This window comes from Ailuropoda melanoleuca, chromosome 7 (assembly GCF_002007445.2).
Source record: "Ailuropoda melanoleuca isolate Jingjing chromosome 7, ASM200744v2, whole genome shotgun sequence".
Taxonomy (NCBI): domain Eukaryota; kingdom Metazoa; phylum Chordata; class Mammalia; order Carnivora; family Ursidae; genus Ailuropoda; species Ailuropoda melanoleuca.
This window is the reverse complement of record NC_048224.1, coordinates 68850978-68873624: the sequence shown is the minus strand read 5'-3', so window position 1 is coordinate 68873624 and position 22647 is coordinate 68850978. Positions and strand designations below refer to the sequence as shown.

Sequence of the window (22647 nt, the reverse complement as noted above, 5' to 3'; positions counted from 1 at the left end):
GCTGCCTCCACCCTTCCTTTCCACTTGAACCATGCTCGCTTGAATGTCACTGCCTTTGTGGGGTCTTTGCATTGTCATTTTAATGTGCCCATCTGTTGGCGGATGCTTGTCTACCAAGAGACTAAGTTTCCGTAGGACGGGAATAATCGCTTCTGTCCTTGGGGTCCCAGAACCTGGTAGAGAGCCTGACGCAAAATAGGCACTTGATAAATACTCATTCTGAGAACCAAGTTCAATGAGCAATGACAGAAGGGACAAGCAGTTACATGCACGGAAATTGGGGGGGCTGTGTATGATTGGAAAATAACCACGCTTAAGAAATCTCAGATCAGCCGTACTGAAAATGCTAGGAAACGAAGTGATTGTCATTGCAAACTCTTAAGGAAGTGTTCCATAAAGAAACCGGGTGAACACTGCTGGCTGGATTGTTCTAGTTGTGCCCGAGATGGTTTTATGTGGGATGTGTCAGTCGCCGAGGAGCTGTTGTGACTCAGTAGGGGGCTTCCAAATTCTGTTACTCGGATCCCCCGTGTGTGCGTGCTTGGCTGGGCTGGGGGAGCCCTTCGATCTCTTGAAATTGTCCACAAAATCTGGAGGTTGATTTTATATACATTTCTTTGGGAAGGAAGTCAATTATTTACATCCAATTCTTAGAGGACTCTTGACTGCAGAAGGTGAGGAACCCAGGCTTATAACTGGGGATAGGACTCCTGATTTTCTTGTCAGATTATCAATCCTGACCTGCGGCATGCCCACATCAGAGTTTTCTTATGTTAAACTGATGAATAAACATTTACTGTATCTTTTCAATGTATGTCCGTATGAATCCCATCTAATTTATAAATGTACTCTTTCTTTTTTTTTTTTTTTACAGAAAAGGGATTTATAAATGCTTCCAAATCAAGTGAAGATTATGAGATTGACCAGTATGAAGAGTTTTGTTTTTCTGTCAGGTTTAAAGCATACCCACAAATCAGATGTACATGGACCTTCTCTCGAAAATCGTTTCCTTGTGAGCAGAGTGGCCTTGATGATGGGTACAGGTAAGCCAACAAAGAGCTCAGGGGCTCACCAGGCTTAGCGTAACCCTCCTTCTTGCCCCCAGAAGAGCAGTTTTGTATTACGAGTTTATATTTTATTAAGTTGACTTGGAAGACGAGAAAAGAAAAAGCAGAGATGAGGCCATCGTAATAGTCTTCTCATCAGTTCAAATAGTGTAACCCACTGCACAAAAACCAGAAAGAATCCTGTTAGTTTGAGTATGGTTCCGTGGCATTTTCTGAGTCATTAGATCGTTACTTCCTATTTGAGAGCACTGTGCTTTAGTATACAGAATCTCCCTCGGCACATACGCAGATAATTGAGGAAGTAAAACCCCTTAAAAACAGCAAAACATTACCTATAAGTGTATTGATTTAACTTTTCAAAAATATAAATGCAGAAATAGCCTAAGAACGAATGCTGAAGGAAAATTTCATTTTCCTGGGGATTTGTACAGCTGTATTCAAGATTGTCTTCTGGGAGAAACACTTCGCTCCCTCTTTGGAAAACAGAAAACAACTTTTTTTCTTGTGTTTTCTATAGTTATGACACCTCTTACCTCTTAAACGTAGTCCTATGTAACATGATTTCATGCTAGACTCCGAGCGCCTGAAAGGCACTTGTCATCTCTCAAGCAAGTCAGTGTTCTAGAATAAATCGTTTCCTGACATCTGATCCATAAACCACTTCCGTAGGAATCATCTGGGCAAATGTTAAAAACGTGGATTCCTGGCTCCCATTCTAGACATGCTCAACAATTGGGGCAAAATGCCCAGATTCTACATTTTTCATCCCCTCTGGTGATTCCTATCCCAGGTCTAGTCTGCGTGCCAGCTACCAGCCATGTATGGCTGTTGAGTACTTGAAACGGGCTAGTCCAGATTGAGGTGTGCTGTGACTGTAAAAGACACACTAGATTTTGAAGACTTAGTGTGAAAAAAATAGACTGTAAAATATCTCAGTTTTTATACTGATTGTACGTTAAATCAGAGTATTTTAGATATATTGAGTTAAATAAAATCAATGATTACTTTTTACTTATTTTTCTTTTTTATAGCTAACAGGAAAATTTACGATCACATATATGGCTTGTATTCTGTTTCTATTGGATAGCATTGGTCCAGGTGAAGGGAACGAGTTTTGTTTTGTTTTTTTAAACTGGATTCTTCTCTGTTTCACAATTCATGTGCTATTCTTCATGCCGCAAAATGATTTATAACGGATCCTTGTTTGCATTTTTTAAAAGGCTGTAATGCAGAGTTTGCATAGAACCCTCTCTTGCCCTAACCTCTTAATGTTCAAAGCACTCACTTTTTAGTTAATTAAGAGCACAGCCTTTGACCTGTGAGCTGACCGATACCCACTTCCCTGACTTGGGGTTTCTCAAAAGCAAACTATTGACATCTTGGGCTGGATGATTCTTTGTCCTGGGGGCTGACCTATGCATTGTACGATGTTTAGCCGCTGTGTCCCTGGCCTCCACCCCCTGGGTATCAGTAGAAACCCCGCCCCCAGTTGTGACAACCCAAAATATCTCCAGACATTGCCAAATGTCCCTGGTTCGGAAGAATTGCCTGGGGCTGAGAACCACTGCCTCAGTGGGACCACCCCATTGTCAGAAGCTCTTACTCTGAATTATCTAACTTTTGAAAGCAGGCGGCCAGGGAGTCAGCCCCTGTCTTTCTACTGAATTGACCACCACAGGCCTGTGTTCAGATGGATATCAGTGGTGTCAACACCCACTCCCTTCTTTGTATTGTGACCCCGTGTCAGAGAAGCTCTTAGTGCTATGGGATTCTCTTTTGAACCTGATTCAAAGAGCTGGAGGATCAATTCGATTTAATTCCACAAATATTCCTTAAATATCTTCTTGATGGGCTTGACGCTGTGAGGGTCTACAAGAAGGAATAAGGTAATGTCTCTTTCTCTCTCCCCACACCCCACCCCCAAAAATTAGATAGGCACATTCAAAGGTAAGAGGCACCTGGGCGATGAGTCACTGTTCCTTTGCTGCTGACTTCTGGCACAATCTCTTGAGTTTTTATAGAATCACTGATTAGAGGACCATGTCTCTGCTCTATGGGTCATGGGCCCATCTAACGGGCTAGTGAATTCCATTTCATTCCGTGGTCACGGTCTGTACCCCGGACCCCAAGCAGTTCACCTGTAGAGTTAGCCAAGTGAAGAAATCAGATTTGTTTATTAACCTGATTCTTGGAGCATTCTGTGCCTCTTGCATTCATAATTACCCGGTAATACAGTTAACCTCTTTGTGTGTTGAATCTCGCCTGTGAGTTTATCAGCTGCACAGGAGGGGCGCTCTGTCGTCTCTCTGTCTTCATACAACACCTTGTTGAGGCAACGTGTATTTAATAAACGAATGAATTCACCATCACCCCTGCAAGTGGTGATGCATAGCCTGGGCCAGAATGAGTCAGTGGCCGCCTCTGTGCCGTGCAAGGACCACACACACGACACTCACACTGACGCACCGGGTACAGAGTTGTCGGTGATAATGGTGCACTGATACCATGCGTCACAGTATCTGCCACATACAAAGGGAAGATACAGCCTCCTTCTTCATGAAAAAGATGCTCAAAATACTGAACAAAAAATGAGTAATGGAAAATCTAAACGTAGCTTCGAGTGAGTGCCCTGCATGTCTTCTGCTCTCCACACCAGGCTCTGTGCGGAGACAGCAGGTGGCCAACTCAATTATAATCTGAGTTTTTGCCCCCTTTTTGTGGTAAAAGGTTTCCAATTTACTAATAAGCTAAAAAAATCATACAGTGAGACTCCTTTCCCTTCCTTACCACTTATGTTCAACAATTTAACCAAACTGAAATTTGTTTGTGAAGGACCATATTTTTTTTAAAGATTTTATTTATTTATTTGACAGAGAGATAGGCAGCCAGCGAGAGAGGGAACACAAGCAGGGGGAGTGGGAGAGGAAGAAGCAGGCTCCCGGCGGAGGAGCCTGATGTGGGGCGATCCCATAACGCCGGGATCACGCCCTGAGCCGAAGGCAGACGCTTAACGACTGAGCCACCCAGGCACCCCTGAAGGACCATATTTGAATCAGGTTGCTGCAGAGGACTTTCTAAGCAAAGCCACAGGAGCTTTTGTAGCTGTAACTGAAAGGCCCCTGCAGGAACCCTCCTCGTGAAAAAAGGCTATGGTGTGGTCATAGTGTGTGTGCCAGAAGTCTCAGCTTCCCCACCTTCACAGCTTCGTTTCTCCTATTTACTTCCTCAAACATCACACCCCAAGTGTGAGGGCTTGCCGTTTTGTTTACATTTTATTCCACTGTAATTTTCTAGCAGTCCTGATGTCTTCATCTCAGGAAGAGGTCCTAGGCTATTCATCTGTTGCTTTCCTGTCCCTGTAGACTTACTTACAAATGCTGAATCTACCTTAGCTTTTCCCAGTTTCGTGTTTAAAAAAAAACAAAACCCAAACCTTAAGATGTTAGAATTATTTAGTGATTCCTTCTGAAAGACTCTCCTTAGCTTGCCCGAGCCCTGTGTTTTTCTTTTCCCTGGAGTATTTCATTTTCCTACTCTCGTAGCCTGGAGTTCTGCACACACTGGGCATTAACGGAGCGCTTAAGGGAAACAGCAGTGAGGTGGTCATGTGAGTTCTGGGTGGTGAGATGCTGTCCTTCTCAAGAACAGACTAGCAGAAGAGAAGGCTCTCAAATCAATAAATGATACATAATTGCAGAAGTGTATAGGGCCTCTTTGGGTGGATTTTTTTTTTTCTGGAAAGAGATAGGCCTTGAACACATATAGGAAGGAGGGAAAAGTCGTGTGGGTTCAGTGAAGCACCAGGAGCCCCCAGCAAGCCCTGCTGCTGTTTGGGACAGCGGGGCTGTACCTTTCTCCCAAAGACCCTGCTCACTGAGAGCGAAGGAAACTTCTTTAAACTCTGACCACATACCAGACAATGTGCACGTCCTGTATGTGGAGTATCTCATTTAATACCCATAATTCCATTTTTTGAAAGATGGAAACAGGCTGTTATTTGCCCACATGGGGCAAAGTTAGTACCCTTCCTTTACTCTTGTTTTCTGAAATTGCCTTAAAAAAAATAGAAATAATACCAATATCTCAACCGCTAGAAATTCTATTTCAGACTCTTTCTATGTAACCACCATGATAGGAACATATAAATACAGGTTTTTGTACAAATATGACGTGAATTTTGCCATTTGTAACCTGATTTTTTATTTAAAATATATCACGAGCGTCTCTCTATAGTAGTAAGTATATTATATCTTACCTTATTCACATTATCATCTTAATAGCTGCACAGCATTCCGCTTTTTGACCATTTTGTTTTGACCGACTCCTGTTAATGGGTATTTGCTTTATTTTTTTTTCCTTTGCATCTTTGTTTTTGTTTTAATGTGATTTTCTCACTGACAGTATACACCACGGTAAAGTTTCTAAATTTCTTTTATATTCAAGATGATTACTGGACTTAATAAGCCTCCTAGTAATGATAATCTAGCACATATATTGTGTTCAATATATGAGCTGGGCACCATTAAAGACATATCATACAAAACTATTTAATTACAATGTAACACAACGTTCTCCTTCCACAACCACATGAGGTCAATACTACTACTGTCTTCATTTTACAGACGAGGAGGTCCAGAGAGGTTAAGTGACTTGCCCAAGTCACACCACTGGGCAATGGCAGAGTTGGGATTCTAGCAAAAACAGTTGACTTCAGAGCCTAGGTTTTTGACTACCTCACTCTACTGGCTCTGGACACCAACTCATTTCAAAAGTGTAAAAGTCCCACACCCAGTGTGTAAGAAAACAAAAATGCAAGCAATTTCTTTGGTTATTTAGATATAAAGGGTGCCTCCTGATGAGTTGTGCCATGCTTTGTTCGTCAGGGTTTAATGGTTCTGTTGCCCCAAGTTTGCTGACTCCCCCGAAATAAAATAAAGCGAGCATGGTATTATATAGAGTAACACGAAATCCTCAGGGCCTTCCTCCCACCTCCTATCTTTATCTAACTCGGGACAGAAGTTTGTACAGATCAGATTCAACTTCGGCCTGGCCGTGTTCCCCCAGCCCCGCCGCAGGTGCATTCTGCGGGAGACGGGATGGCTGGCTTCCTGACCGGATGGCGTTCAGTGCTGTGTAAAGCCATCTCCAGTCCCGTCAGCTCTTTGCTCCCCAGTTTCAGAAGCTCTCAGCTTCCCCAGTGCGTGCTTTATTAGTCTCTGCATGCTGATTTGACTTCAACAATCCCTTGCTCTTTGAATAAAGCATTCCTCATTTTATAGCAGAAGTACTCCCTGAGCCCCTGGAAAGAGCCTGCCCTTCCTCGGCGCCTCCACTCCAGGCACTACCCAGAAAGTAGAGGACCTGCATTTCGGTTATGCAGAGGAGAAAACCCTTTTCATGGTTGTAATGAGAATACGTGTTAGTCCCCAAGATATTATTTCACTGTAAACTCCAATGTCCTGATCTCCCATCTCGTGCCAGCTGGCCATTTTTAGAAAAACCCTAAGGGGAAAGAGGAAGTTTTGAATCTCCCAGTCACCTCGTTGGTTAGTCCCCTTGGAATTCCCAGGGGAGGTTCAGCGACACAGTTGTTGCTATTGCTAGGGTTAACTGTCCTCAAAGGGGTGGGACGGAGGCCCAGGTGGTTTAAAAGGACCTGGGTATTTGGCTTGGTGTTCAGGCTACGTATGTGACCCATTTCCTACCTGGAAGAGTGAGAACATTTCAGAAGCTCTCTCATCTATCCCATGGCAAATCATACTCCATTAAGACAGCACAAAAGACTTAGGAGGGAAAAAGTGTGTAAAACATTTTGCTTTGGTCTGATGATAATTACAAACTGTATTGGTAGTTTCTTCTTCCATCCAATTGATTGGTGCTTTTGGCAGGGTGCCTGGCCAGTCACACGGGCTGCTTTTTTAGCTCCTTTCTTCTTACTTTAGGGTCTTGGACTATCGTCCAGGGAGAATTAATGTTTTCCCTTTTAGAAGCACGCATCTTTCCCTTCTTGGGCCACTTAAACTCTGCCTTCCTAAAGTCTGTGACTCACAAGTAGTTACATTGACTTTTCTAGCTAGTGTTATAATGGTGCGTTTCCCCATCTTTCCATCACTTCCACTTCACCAACCATTTCCTTGTTTTCCAGAAGTAGGTCAGGATAAGAAATTCCACTTTCTACTTCAGCCTTCTTGTTGTTAACAGGGCAAACAAACAAGCAAACAGGGCAAACAAAACACTTGTTAAACGCTCACTTTGACAGGTCTGAGAAATAAATTCTCTTATCACTACACAAAGTCAGAATTACCCTTTAGCAGGGCGCCTGGGTGGCTCAGTCGGTTAAGCAGCTGCCTTCGGCTCAGGTCATATAGTTCCAGGGTCCTGGGATCGAGTCCCACATCAGGCTTCCCTGCTCAGCGGGGAGGCTGCTTCTCCCTCTGCCTGCTGCTCCCCCTGCTTGTTCTCTCCCTCTCTCTCTGTCAAATAAATAAATAAAAAATCTTAAAAAAAAAAAAAAAGAATTACCCTTTCGCTCTGGAGTTAAGGGCACAGAACACTGGTGTCGAATAAACATGGGCTCCAAAGCTGCTCTGTCAGTCAGTTGTCAGATCCGGGTGTTGAATCGTCAAGATCCGCAGGGATTCTGCTCTCTCCCTCTTCCACACCCACCACAGCACTTCTAGTTCTTTTTTCCTGGTGCCTCTTGGGTTCGCTCTTTCCAGTCCGTTCCTATTTTCCCTACCATAGACAGCACTTGTTTTTGCGTGCTCTGAATTCTCAAATCTGAACTTTTACTTCCGCTCTCACCAGACTTCCCACACTCTACTGGAACTGCTCGTCTACCTTCACCACCAACGCAAAGTTCTGTGAGAACAGAAACTTACCTCTTGTAGCTCACTGTTGTGTCCCCGATTCCTCCAATACGGGGATTCTACCGCTGATAGTAGAATGAGTGAATGAGTGAGTGAGTGAATGAATGAATGAATGAATGAACGAATAAATTCCTGTGTTACTGCGACTGCCTCCAGACCTCTCTCCAGTAAACTTTTCCTCCTGGCGTCCGTCTAAAGTACAGTCCTGCTCATGATGGTCCTTTCCTGCTCAGCCATCTTTAGCATCTTCCTGATTTCCCCATTATTTTAACACTCAGCATCCTATATACCTGGTAGGCAGGGTGGCTAATCCCCAGGACTGAGTTATCCATGTCCAAATACATTGAGTGGTTGATGAGCACTCCAAGAAGATACTAGAGCCTGCTGAAACCACCTGAAGATTTCTGTACACACGCAGTGGATTTGAGCCCTCGTCACTGTGAATTGCTATGAAAGTCAAGAGTCGGTCATAGGTCCTGCCTTGAGCCAACGTCAGGGAGCCATCCTTTTAGGAAGCAGGGGGATTATGGACTCCTCTCCCTATAGAGGTTCTTCCATATATCTGGGAAGTCAGACGAATCCAGAATGTATCGAACAGTAGGGGCAGGAAGGTTCTTGTCTCTCTTAGGAAGCCCAGCCTACAGGAGTGTTTCTCAACCTTTAACGTGCATATGAATCACATGGAGATCATCTTAAAATGCAGACTCTTGGGGCGCCTGGGTGGCGCAGTCATTAAGTGTCTGCCTTTGGCTCAGGGCGTGATCCTGGCGTTCTGGGATCGAGCCCCACGTTGGGCTCCTCCGCTGGGAGCCTGCTTCTTCCTTTCCCACTCCCCCTGCCTGTGTTCCCTCTCTTGCTGGCTGTCTCTCTGTCAAGTAAATAAATAAAATCTTTAAAAAAAAAAAAAAAAGCAGACTCTCAGTCGGTAGGTTTGGGGTGGGACCTGAAATTTTGTATTTCAAACACGGTCCTAGATAACACCAATGCTGATGTTACTCAGCTGTGGACCGAACCACGCTTAGAGTAGCAAGGGCCTAGCACACAGACACCTCCTTGTCCCCTGGACTTCAGGGAGTCAGAGTCTCAAGGAAGACTCCCACGCATGCTGACATTCATTTCAGCCTCTCCTATAAGAATCTGGCTAAGTGTGTCTTTAATTCTTTTCCAAACAGCATATCTAAGTTTTGCAACCATAAACACCAGCCAGGAGAATATATATTCCATGCAGAAAATGATGATGCCGAATTCACAAAGATGTTCACGCTGAACATAAGAAGTAAGTTCAATTACCGAGAAATTTCATCCTCATGTTCTAACTCCTTCAGTATGTATTAACTATGACCGAAAGAGCTAAGTAATGGCTTAGAAGGGATGCTATAAGCTATTTTTTATGTTGAAATGTGTTGAAATTTGACTTCAAATCTACCGACTTTATTTATATAAAGATCTGTAACTATAGACAGATAGATACAGATACAGGTAGATATCTATATATCTCCTTCCGTGTTCCTCCCTTGAAGCTAACATACATTTTCTATGTCATCTCTGAACACACTTTAGTATAATGTCTCATTGACTTTGGTACCTTGAAAGGTCATGTTAGGGAACAGCTAAAAGTCTTATTACTTGCCATTTGTTTGTCTTAGTAATTTCTGTTTCTTCAAAAGAAGAAGATATAAGAAGATGAGAGTACATTTCGTTGGACTTTCTGTAGGTGTTTCTCCTGAAGCTACGAATCATTTTGATTCTCGGAGGTCACAGAGTTGCACGTCTCAGCTCGCTACAGGAGGGGCCTGGCGGTGGAAAAGTGGTGTTTCGCAGATGGGTGGTAGGGCTGCCTGGACAGAAAATTCCATACAAGGGGCACAAAGGGAATAACCAGAGGGCTTGAGTCATCCTGCATATGAGACACCCTCGCCGAGGCACAAACGGCCTGGAGCAGGCGGGCAGCCTCGATGAAGTGAACGCTGAAGCCATTTCTGGAAAGTCCCGTACCACAGGAGCTTATTTTCTGTGTTATTCTCTATAGGGAAGCCTCAGGTGCTAGCCGAGACGTCAGCAAGTCAGGCTTCATGTTCCTCTGACGGCTACCCCTTACCATCTTGGACCTGGAAGAAGTGTTCAGACAAGTCTTCCAAGTAAGGAGGACATCGGTGTGTCTTGTGCTGGAAGAACATAGAACTCACCCTCTCTCTGACATGTTGACTCTTTCTCATGAATACAGTTTAAGAAGAAATGATGAAGTGTTTAAAATGTTTACCTTCTGAGTCAACCATAACTCTCAATGGTTGCAGATTGTTTCTGATGACTTATTTTTTTTATTTTAATGTTTTTTTATTATATGATGTTAGTCACCATACGGTACATCCCTAGTTTCTGATGTAAAGTTCGATGATTCATTAGTTGCATATAACACCCAGTGCACCGTGCAATACGTGCCCTCCTTACTACCCATCACCAGTCTATCCCATTCCCCCACCCCCCTCCCCTCTGAAGCCCTCAGTTTGTTTCCCAGAGTCCATAGTCTCTCATGCTTCATTCCCCTTGTTTCTGATGACTTATAACAGCGAATCCCTTTCAAAGCTCCCTAGACAAACCCTAACCTCTCATCTGACAACAGCCCCACTGGCCTAACTTCTCTGTCTGGCATTTCTTTTCAGCTGCACAGAGGAGATCACAGAAGGAATCTGGAATATAAAGGCTAACAGAAAAGTGTTCGGCCAGTGGGTATCGAGCAGCACCCTTAACATGAGTGAGGCCATGAAAGGATTCCTGGTGAAGTGTTGTGCCTACAATTCCCTTGGCACATCTTGTGAAACAATCCTTTTAAACTCGTCAGGTATCCATCAGCTGCTGTCGCAACGTACCACCTCCAGGAATTCCCCACTGGAAGGCCGTCCCCGCCACTGGCTTTTATTTGGGGAATTTCACCAGAGCGTGTAGGTTCGGTGTGTGAGACAAGAAGGCTCTTGAGTCAGGCAAGAATCCCCACTGAACGTATGCAATTTTGTAATTCAGGGGCAGACTCCTACTTCTACTTACGTGAGTGTGACTCACGCGTTTCAGGGATGGAGGTCGAACGATAAACCCCCAGAACAGGAAGTGTCTACTGAAAGATCCAAGTCGAGAGAAACTGATTCAGTAATTTGGGGTCTCTACCATTTTCCCTCTTGGTTAGTCTCCTTCTGTTTCTTTAGCCTGTGTTTTATAGTTTTGAGTTTGTTTTTTAGAACCCCCCATCCTTAAACAAGTCGGAAAACTCCCCGCCTATACTGAGAGGTGGGAATCACCAGCGTCCCAAACTAACTTAGCGGTCATACGATACCTTCATGAGGAGAGGACAAACTTCTTCTCTCTCTTCTTTGTTTTATCTGACTTATATATCCCATGGTTTAACTAGGTGTCATTTGTATAACCCTAGTAAGTGATTTGTAAAAATAGGATCAAAATCATTCAGAATTTTCTAGGAAGGGAACTTGTCCTTTAGATGAACATGGCCTGATTTTCTGTGGGGAGGTGGGTATGTGTCAAGTGCTTGCAAGGACTGCAAATGATGGTTTCTCAAACAGGAGGTGAGAGATGATAATGAGATTCCACTCCATCAACCAGGAACATAGGTTCATTACTCAGTGACACTCTTGCCTTGCAGGGCCCTTCCCTTTCATCCAAGACAACATCTCCTTCTATGCAACAGTCGGGCTTTGTCTTCCCTTCATTGCCATTCTAACCTTGCTAATTTGTCACAAGTACAAAAAGGTAAAAGCAAAGGTAAAAATTCATCCCTGTATCCCTTTTCTGAGGGACTGCCTGTTGCTAATTGACCCATTATTTTGTCTCTGAAGCAATTTAGGTATGAGAGCCAGCTGCAAATGGTACAGGTGACTGGCTCTTTGGATAATGAGTACTTCTACATTGATTTCAGAGAATATGAATATGATCTCAAATGGGAGTTTCCAAGAGAAAATTTAGAATTTGGTAAGAATGGAATGGCTCCAATGTTTCTGTAGCATTTCCTTTCTATTGGAAGATCTCTAACATACCCTCACTCACCATTTGTCTTGCAGGAAAAGTACTAGGATCAGGTGCTTTCGGAAAAGTGATGAATGCAACAGCTTATGGAATTAGTAAAACAGGAGTCTCGATCCAGGTGGCAGTCAAAATGCTGAAAGGTACGGTAAAGTGGGGCGCCTGGGTGGCTCAGTCGGTTAAGCATCTGCCTTCAGCTCGGGTCGTGATCCCAGAGTCCTGGGATCGAGCCCCGCATCAGGCGGGGCTTCTCCCTCTCCTCCCTGCTTGTGCTCTCTGTCGCTATCTCTCTCTCTCTCTCTCTCTCAAATAAATAAATAAAATCTTTTAAAAAAAAAGGTACAGTAAAGTGGAATGATGTCCACACAGTGCACAAAAATGGGGGCATGATCTCCTGCGTCCTTATCTACTCTTTTCCATCATTTTTAATGTTACTGCTTGCCATGCTTCAAGGCTAAAAGGGGACTGAGTTGGGGTTCGGTTCAACCAAGTTGTGAATATCACACACAAGTCATGAACGCACAACTCCACCTCTTCTTCCTCTTCTGGTTTTGTTGAGTGTTTCCAGCTTCAATATCGGGGGCTACTGTTACTACAGGCAGATGTTGCTTCTCACAGTTTGACACAGACTCTGGGCAGAAGAACAAATTGAAGCCGTCTGTATTCTCACTTCCCACTCGTGGCTTCATGCCCTCCCACCTGGCCTCGGCCGCCATCCCTCCCCTCAGCATCACTCACTTAGCCAGAGCGCCCCAGTTGGGTTTTGCTGAGGTGATAGGAAGCCTGCAAAAAACTAAGTTTAATGGGCATCTTTCAGTCTTCATGCTGCTCGAATTTTCAGCATAAATTGGCACAACTGACTGTTCTGTCCTTTGAATGCTTTCTTCCTCTGGTTTCCATGTCACCATATTCTTTTGTTTTTCTTCCTCCCCTCGGCCTGCTTCACAGTCCTTTGCTGGCTCCTCGTCTTCTACCCAGCTTTCTATGTGGGGTTCCTGAAGGCTTGCTCCTGGGCCTCCTTCCCTTTTCACTCCACACGCTCGCCACAGACTGTGTCAACGACACCCATGGCTTTATCCCGTGTACCAATGGTTCTCACAGTCGCGCCTCCCTTCTGAGCCTCATGTCCAGATGCTTGGGTGTCTCAAAAGTTTCCCGAACTCAGACTGAACTCCTCCAACCCTGGCCCTCCATCAGCGCTCCCTTGTCCGTGATTGAATACAAGAACCAGTGACTAGCCACATTCGCCACAGTCAGGCAAACCCGGAACCATCTTCGTTCTAGCACCCTACAGGCCGTCCCTCTCAGGTTCCCGGCTTGGTGCTCCTCTCCTCATCTCTTGCCCAAATCTACCTCTCCTGAACCAACAGTTGCCCTAGCCTTCCAGGCAGGTATCCTATATGCACTCTCACCTCCTTTTGGATTCTCAATATTGAAGCCCAAGTGACGATGATGAAACGCAAAGCGGGTCATTTTCCTACTTAACGTTGCCAGGTGCTTTTGATTACTCCTGAAGTAGTCTACACAGCCCTGCGCGATCTGGCTGTGCACCTCCCTACCTCCCCACCTCCCCACCTCCCACTCAGCATGGCAGCACACTGGTCTTTCAGTTCCTCCAGAGCTCCACGCTCCCTCCCATCCCAGGGCCTTTGTGCAGGCCAATCCCTCTGCTCACCCTTCCCCTTTCACGTAGTTCTCTCCCACTCCTCCTTCAGATCTCAGCACAAATATCACTTCCCCAGGGAAGCCTTCTCTCACACCACAGAAGGGATCAAGTTCCTTGCCGTGTGCTCTGTTAGCTCTCCGTAGGCTTCTTTCCCATGCCATTTATTACAGTTATAATGACATATTTGCTTAATTATCCCATTAATGTCTTATCTGCCACATTAGTCTGTAAGCCTCATGAGGACAGGGGTTGTATCTGTTTACTGTGTTTTCTGTATTCAGTATGGAATGTTCTCTCTCCCTTCCCACTGTAAATTCACTTGGTTAACTCTTAGTTTTCCTCAGGTCCCAGCACAGGCACTTAGTGTCTCCTCCATACCTCTCCACGGCTACATTAGGTGTCCCTCTTGTGTGACCCCCCAGCTCCCCTCCATTCATATGCCACTTCGCATTTATCATACTATGTTGTAATTGTTTGTTTACTTGTCTTCCTTTTCCAGGAGACTCTAAACTCCAAGAAGACAGGGGCTGTGCCTTATCTATCTTTCATTTCCCCATTGCTTGGCACATTGCCTCATACACAGTAGGCATTCAATAAATACTTGTTCAGTGAATGAATGGATAAGAATAAATGAAAGTCAGGTAATGAAAATGCTTTCAGAAAGTTAAGCACATCATAAAATATATTATTTTGGTTGTGAGGACCAAGACATGAACATTTGAAAGCCATGGACCCCTATGAAAGATGAAACAGCAGAAAACATGACCCAGACTAGTGCACCATAGACATGACCCATACTATTGGGTCATAGCACTCACGGTGAAGAATCTCACTCCCATGCCGAGATGTTGGTAGTAAGGATACCCCCCAAGAGCTCATAAGTCAAAATAGATGGCATCAGTGATCTGGAAAAGTTAGCATAAAGGCTAGGTGTCTTTCAAGACAAAATAATGACACCTGGAAATCAAGTCTTCATTGATGTAAAGAAAAGTTACTATGTCTATAAGAAAGAATACATTAACAGAGGAGTGGGTGCCTGGCGCCTGGAGTGGAAAGTCCAAAGACCCTGCCCTGACCTCTCGGGCTCCAGCACCCTCCTGGGCAGGGGTGCCCCGATCGCCTGGACACTCAGTCTCAGTGACATGAGACCTTTGAGTTTCGCAATAACTACCCTTATGTTATGCTTCTAAGCAAGATTATGAGCACAATTTACCAAGCTGTCTAGACTTATCTTCAGGGAGAGAAGGCCCTGGCCAACGGGTACGTTCCAGCCTATTTGGCAGTTATGTTTCTCACGATCAATTAATGAGTCTTTTGAGAACTTGGTTAGTGGGAATTGGTCTCTTTGACCTTGTCACCATTGGACCCATTGACAAATTTAAGGTTTTAGACCTGAGGACCACAGGCTGGAGCCAACCTCGCTAACGTTCCTATCTTATCTCTGTGTCCAACAAATCCAAGAGTCAAAAAAAAAAAAAAGTTATGTTTCTCCCTTCTGGATATTTATTAACTTCTGCTGTGGAGGAAAATCATGCGTTTCATTTTGTTTTGTTTTGTTTTGTTTTGAATATATAACAGTTTATTCTAGAGACAAATGATGGGCTTACTGTACTACAACACTAATATCTATATATCTGTATCTATTACTATGTCTATTTCTATTCTTTTAAAAAATTTTTTAAAAGATTTTATTCATTTATTTGACATAGAGAGAGTGAGAGAGGGAACACAAGCAGGGGGAGCGGGAGAGGGAAAAGCAGGCTCCCCGCTGAGCAAGGAGCTCAATGGGGGGCTCGATCCCAGGGCCCTGGGATCATGATATGAGCCAGAGGCAGACTGAGCCACCCAGGTGCCCCTGTATCCTTCTATTTCTTTTTTTTTTCTTTCTTTTTTTTTCTTCTTTCTTTCTTTTATTTCCATTTTGAGGGTCAGCTATAAAGATTTTTATTTTGGTAGGTAGAGGAACATCCAGTAGAAAGGCACATTATCAGACTAAACTTTTATACTGCAATCTTTGAAATGCTATCTTAAGCACACGACATTTTTATTATTCGAAACTTGTGTATTATTTTATGCGTTTTAAAATTTTCATGCAAATCTGCTATGAACTGAAGAAAGTTTTCATTTGTTAAATGATCTAAAATACCTATTTCATTTTCATTTTATATTTTTTTATGCTTTTCCATTGACAGAAAAGGCAGACAGTTCTGAAAGAGAGGCTCTCATGTCTGAACTCAAAATGATGACTCACCTGGGAAACCACGAGAATATCGTGAATCTGCTGGGGGCATGCACACTGTCAGGTAATCAATTCCTACTCAAAACATCTCATCAAAAATATTTTCGCCTGAAGACAAAGAGGACATTTGTTCTCCATTTTTCCTCTTTCCTCAGTCATAGTAGGGGCCCTGAAACCCCAGAGGAGTTAGACACTGAACACCCTGAAATCAGATGGGTCAGTGTGGATAATGCCTCTCTGTGCTGGGATATGCCACATAATTCTAACCTACTTAACAACAGCAACAGCACTGAAGGTACACGTTGTGGTATCTCACTCTTCCTGCTCAGATGGAGTGTCTCCCCCGGCTGGGAGGCTGGCCTCAGTGCAGTGGGGAACATGGCTGCAGAGCTTGGCCGTGGCCGCCTTTGGGCTGCTTCAAATAAGGCACCGCGAAGGCAGGATTTCAAACTTCATTTTCCCAGCATTCACTGGAGCATGTGCTCTGATTCACTTCTGTCTAGAAATACCAGAAAGATGTGCTCGAGGATCATTCCTTCTGGCACTAGGACAAAAAAGAAGAGAACAAGAGCAAATGGACCTAGGAGGATACTCGTGACCTGTATCTCTCTCCTCAGGCAAACAACAGATCGGCATAGATTTGCCGAGGGCTCACAATGCAGCTGGCATATTATCTCCAGTTGCAAACTGGAGAATCCAAGTGGCCGGTGGTTATTGGTGAGGCAATGGACAACAGGGGCCCAGGTGGTAGGCAGGAAGATACTGCTTTCCAAAGGAGGTAGAGCCAAAAGCCAAAATTGAGTGTAAAGCATAAGAAGAGAGAAGATCAGAAAAAGTTGTGCTCTCCCAAAGTCGGGAGAAGTAGGCTCTCATAGATGATGCTGTCTGCCACACAGACATATGAAAGAATTATTTGGGATTTGTATCCCTATAATGAATTATTTGGAATTTGTATACCTACAATGAAAATTCTCTTTCAGGACCAATTTACTTGATTTTTGAATATTGTTGCTATGGTGATCTTCTCAACTATCTAAGAAATAAAAGAGAAAAATTTCACAGGACATGGACAGAGATTTTCAAGGAACACAATTTCAGTTTTTACCCCACTTTCCAATCACAACCAAATTCCAGGTAAGAGAAGTGGGCCAGGGTTTCACAATTATACATTACAGAACACAGCCCCAGTATGATGGTTAAACACCCCACACTGGCCAGTCTCTGAAGGCCATAGTTCAGCATTGTGTGGTCTGTGGGCTCTAAGATCTAGAAAGGTCACTTATCTTCCCCCCAGTTTCTCTGTTGATTTGGAACAATGAGACTTTCACTTTCAGGGGCTGTCCACCTGTGCCTGAATCACACTCTGGACACATATTCAGTTTGGGGAAGAGTGCATTATTTAGTCTTTCAACTCTCCTGGATGACACATAGGAATCGGTAGAAAGAATGAACACTTTTCCCAAAGTCCTTGACATGTTTCTAGAGAGTAGTTCAGGTCTTGGGAGTTTGGTGCAAAAGAGCTCTGAACTCATAAACTGGATTTTCAAAAATTAGAAAGAATCAGTTGACATAACGTGATGCGGATGAAATGAAGGAGCGGTAACCTTTGTCTCTAGGCTCTGTGCTGTATATTCTGCCACCCGTGGGGAGCCTGGGTGATCCTCGGTCCTGTTAGGATTTTTTGTTTTAGCATGCATAAATGAGGGCTGTAGGAGTCTGGTGGGACGCTCGTCCTCATCCCTGGAAATTTCCCGCTAATTACGTGAACATCATGTAACACCTTTCTCTGAATGAATTCCCAGGCATTCTTCATGGAATGATTCCTCAAGCCACAGTGTCTGCCTCTTGCCTCCACACATGTGAAAGCTCTCCCTATCCTAACGGCCGGTCTTTAGAGACTTGTCTTCACTGAGGGACTTTCGGAGGGTGCGTTTGAGATTCCAGCCTTGTTTTTCCTAGCGTGTGGGTTTCAGGCCTTTGGGCTTCTACGGTCTGACACAGAGACTTAGCATCTTAAAGCCGGGAGGCCCCTTGGAGATCCCCGCGGGCGTCTTTGTGTGGTTGCCCAGAACCAATTCATGCCTGTCACACCAGTCTTGTCTTTCACAGTCATTTCTTAGTTCGTATTCTAAAATGGAAAATTCTGCAGCGTCATCTGTGCTCTAGAATAGAGTCTCTTAGAGTCAGATGGTGTGATCTGTGGAACTCCACGGTTAGCAACAGCTAATGCTGGTCAGCAGGGCCTTGGCTTCATTCTAGTCTCTGGGCTATTAAACACAGTGAAACGACTTAGGAATATTTGTGGTCTGCAAGCATAAAGCCATGTTTCAAAGATATGGAAATTGTAAATTGGGGTGAATCTGTATGCTGGAATAAATGGAATCATCGTCTGTATATAACGCACACAGAATTCCTCAGCGAAGAATTTTGTGTTATACACCACAAAAGAGAGTTTTGTTATTACTATTTATTAATTTCACGGGAAAAGGAAATGTGCTTTATTTACAAAGACCAGCTTGAGAAAAGAAGGATGAAACATAGGTCTTTATAGAAGATGTGTATTACAGGAACTTTCACAGGGGAAGTGGGCTTTTAGAAACAGAAGAGGTGTGGGTCCTAATTGTACATTTTGTTAGCTTCGTAAGTGCAGCAAATCACATTTGTCTCACCAAGTCTTTTATAAAATGTGACTCTGACACCCAGCTTGTCAAGTTGCAGCAAGGACTGAGTGAGGTCCTGTTTGAACTGTGGGACCCTGTGCAGATAATGGGGATCACTCCTCTCCTCGTTAGACCTGGCAGACTCAATTCTACACGTTTTTAATGCCCACACACGCAAAAACATGGACAAGTGGATGCTGTGCTTTTAATCTAAGAGCCCATTTGTAACTGGGGTTCATTTCGTTGATGAATTGTATTTTTTTAAATAGAATGTCCACTCAGGAGAAGAACATAAATGACAAAATAATTTTTTTTTAATAGTATGCCTGGTTCAAGAGAAGTTCAGATACACCAGGACTTGGATCATATCTCAGGGTTCAATGGGAATTCATTTCAATCCGAAGGTAATATTTGATTCTAATTAGTAGTACCCTAAAATAGAAACAGATACGGGAATTCTGTTAGCTGTTTTTTAAAAAGTGTCTAAATGCAAATCATGTTTGTCTTTGCTAATGTCACCTGTAGGCTTTATTAACACATATTTGCTTTAAGGGTAGTGAAAAGCCAACAGTTTATATGTTGTGCATTTGATGTCAGCATGCAACTAACAAACACTGAGGGCTATTTTATTTGGCCAGGTTGAATTTAAAAATAAACTCATAAATAAATTAGAGCCATCAATTACCGATAAGTGGAAAAATGATGAGTTCTGAAATCAGACAGAAGTTGGGTTAACCTTGGGTTCCTTCACTTTCTGGCTGGAAGACTTTGGACAATTTATGTAAGCATCTGAGCCCCAATTTTGTCATCTATAAAATGGGCCTAATAGTACTTTCGTCATAGTACCATTGGTAGGATTAAGTGGAAGTACAGTAAGTGCCCAATGTAGTTCATGAAACGTGGTGGCGCAATGTGAATACTTTCCCACGTGACAAAACTACGTTGCACAAAAGAGGAGGATCGGAAACTTCTGACTGATCAGGAGGTCGTCTGTCACCAAAGCAGCTGGAGAGGTCGCCCCTCTAACCAAAAGGAAGCTTTGGCTGAGCCTTCAGAGCCCACAGGTTTAGCGCGAATGCGTTAGCCCCAGTGCTACTGGGAAAATGAGGTGGGAGCTTCCTTTGTAGGCTGGGCGCCCCTCCCCATTGTGGCTTTGATAACCTCCCCATGGTGATGGAATGGGGCGACCTCTTAGACTTGGGGCAAGCATGAGGACCAGTTTTGTTTTACAGATGAAATTGAATATGAAAACCAAAAAAGGCTGGAAGAAGAAGAGGACTTGAATGTGCTGACATTTGAAGACCTTCTTTGCTTTGCCTATCAAGTTGCCAAAGGAATGGAATTTCTGGAATTTAAGTCGGTAAGCCCCTTTTGAAAGAGAAACTAACAGCAACAACAAGATAATTTTGGAAATGAGATGTGCTTTCCTTTTTCTTATTTTAACTTGTATCGCTTAAAGTCTGTCTCCCCCGCCATCCAACACCATCTTCACTGTTGGAACCACCTAGAACATTCATCACACCAGCCCTGGGTGAACTACAGGGGGAAGGCCTGAGATCCCTTACTAGACAATGGTTATCGAAGCCCTCCCAGGCAGTCCAAAGTCCCCTGAGGTTCCAGATAGAAAAGCAAAGCGAGGCGTGCAGTATCAGTCCTTCCTTGGACGGCCAGTGCCCTGCGCATGGGCATTTGACCCTAGGTAAGCGGGGCCTCAAACACAGTGTGCTTGGCCCCTGGCAAGAGGGGTGGGCTATAGCAGGATCCCTGTGCACCTGCTACCTCCCCGATGCTGATCCCAGACCCACAGGGCTGTGATGTGAGGGCTGTGGAGCCTGCCTCGAACCATGGTTTCTACCTCAATGCTGCATTCTTTCTATAATTGTCTTTCAGCCCTGTTCTTGGACATTTCAAGCGTCTCCTGCCTGTGAGCTGATGAAAGTCATTCCTCTAGCTGCTTTCTGTCCACACTGTCTTACGTTCTGTTACCTTCTGTGTATTTCCCAAACTCTTCTCTCCTCTTTTTCCTTTGAATCTTTGCTTCTCTTTCTCCCTCTTTCCTCCATGTCCCTCCTTTGCCTCCTCTCTCCTCCTTCTCCCTGACTTTGGAGAAAATCATTTCAACTGTATTTTTTTTTTAAAAATTGCTTTCTCTAATATATTGTCATAGGTCAGGTATACCTCAACTTAAAAAAAGATTAACATGAAATGAATCAACAACTTTGAAGAATAGAAAAAAAATGTTCACAATAGCAACCAAGCCTGCGAAGCATCTTGAGATAAACACAAGAAATAAACCAGACCCACATGAAACATGATTAAACGGCAAAAAAGAGGCATGAATAAGTGAGCTCTACCATGTTCATGTAGGAGAGATTCAGGGTTTATTAGAAAAGCTAATTCTGTCCAAGTTAATCTGTATGTTTAACACAACTCCAGTTAGAATCTCAAGGGGTTTTTTTCCCCTCATGTTGAAAGTACCGTCTTTCCTTTTCTTTTTCCGAATGTGGGCCTCCTTGCTCAGTACTTAAAAAAAAAAATTCCGGTCTCATAATATTCTCCCACCCCTCATCTCTAAGGCACATTCTTTTTTTAAAAAGTTCAATTAATTAACATATAGTGTATTATCAGTTTCAGAGGTAGAGTTCAGTGAGTCATTAGTCTTATCTAACACTAAGTGCTCATTCCATTATGTGCCCTCCTTAATGCCCATCACCCAGTTACCCCATCTCCCACCTGCCTCTCCTCCAACAGCCCTCAGTTTGTTTCCTGTAGTTAAGAGTCTCTCATGGTTTGTCTCCCTCTCTGATTTCATCTTGTTTTATTTTTTCCTCCCTCCCCTACGATCCTCTGTTTTGTTCCTTTAATTCCACCTGTGAGTGAGATCATAGGATAATTGTCTTTCTCTGACTGACTTATTTCACTTAGCATAATACCCTCTAGTTCCATCCATGTCATTGCAAATGGCAAGATTTCATTTTTTTGATGGCTGAGTAATATTCCGTTGTGTATATAGACCACATCTTCTTTATCCAGTCCTCTCTCTGAGGCACATTCTTCTCCTCATCTTCCCTGCCTGCTGTTGTATTCCTCTTTTCTCAAGTGTGCCTATAATTGCTTTATCTATAGTTCACCTACCAGCTAAAATAGTGCTTGCATGTCTTTATAGACCGTGGAAGGCCACCACCTCGATCGTCTGGTCTGGTTTGCTGCCTGTTGTGAAATAAATACGCAAACTACTCACAACTGGAGGCCAAGGGACGCTGCTTTTTCCCCCTCTGGGCTTGTTATAATAAGAATTTTTTGAGGAATATCCTGTGTCTTAGACCCTCTCCCTTTGTTTTCCCTTTAGGCCCTATCCTCCGCACCATGATGTCACTGTCTCCTGTTCATCTTTTCTCCCTACTTCTCTGGTTGCTCCTTGCTTTCCCCGTAGCTTCCATGACTGCATCCAGCATTAACTCGAGCCCTGACTAGTGCCAAGAGCGGTGCTAGGCACTGAGATAGTCAGAGCTTATCACCAACAAGGGAGAAAGAGACGAGCAGACATGCAAATCAAAGATGACTGTGTAATGTGGTAAATATTTGTGCTCAAGTGAGCTCTGGGCACCCAGGGGAAGCACAGACACATCAGAACCGGGAGTGGGGGAGAGGGCGGGGGCGGTGCAGGAAAGGTTTGGGGAAGGAGCTTGTGCTTCGGCTAGAGGAGATTTTTGAGGAAAAGGAAAACCAGCAGGGAACATGGGATAGGGCAGAATATTTGAAATCAGGAGGAAGTCTGTTGAGAAAGGTCACGAGTGAAATGCGTGGCTTGTGGTTCCTGGGGCAGCAGAGAAGGGCCTAGTCCAGCAGATATGCCTATGTGAAGCTCAAGAGAAATGCCTGGGTTGGAAACAGAGGTTTGGTGATGGTAGTTGCATCCCTCGGTTTGGACGAAGTGGCTCAGAGGAGGATGCAGACCGAGAGGGTGCGGCCCTGGGGAATGAGAGAAGGCTGGCATGGAGCCCCCGAAGGAAATGGGGTCCACCAGGCAGTAGGAAGAAAACAGGGGCCGGGGACGTGCTGAATTCACAGAAGGAGGGACCTGAAGGAGGAGGGGCTGGGCCAGCAGTACCAGGTGCCA

General features: G+C 44.1%; 1 protein-coding gene across 1 annotated transcript in view; it reads left to right on the top strand.

Moving 5' to 3' along the window:
• The window catches only part of FLT3 (fms related receptor tyrosine kinase 3), a 37403-nt gene that overhangs the window by 2685 nt on the left and 12071 nt on the right, over positions 1-22647 (top strand). Inside the window, exons 5-15 of the mRNA XM_034665010.1 lie at positions 875-1043; positions 9109-9212; positions 9966-10074; positions 10597-10775; positions 11586-11692; positions 11779-11911; positions 12001-12105; positions 15821-15931; positions 16848-17001; positions 18849-18931; positions 19760-19887. Of these exons, the coding sequence (XP_034520901.1) occupies positions 875-1043; positions 9109-9212; positions 9966-10074; positions 10597-10775; positions 11586-11692; positions 11779-11911; positions 12001-12105; positions 15821-15931; positions 16848-17001; positions 18849-18931; positions 19760-19887 (1382 nt within the window). The remainder of the gene's footprint in view (positions 1-874; positions 1044-9108; positions 9213-9965; positions 10075-10596; positions 10776-11585; positions 11693-11778; positions 11912-12000; positions 12106-15820; positions 15932-16847; positions 17002-18848; positions 18932-19759; positions 19888-22647) is intronic.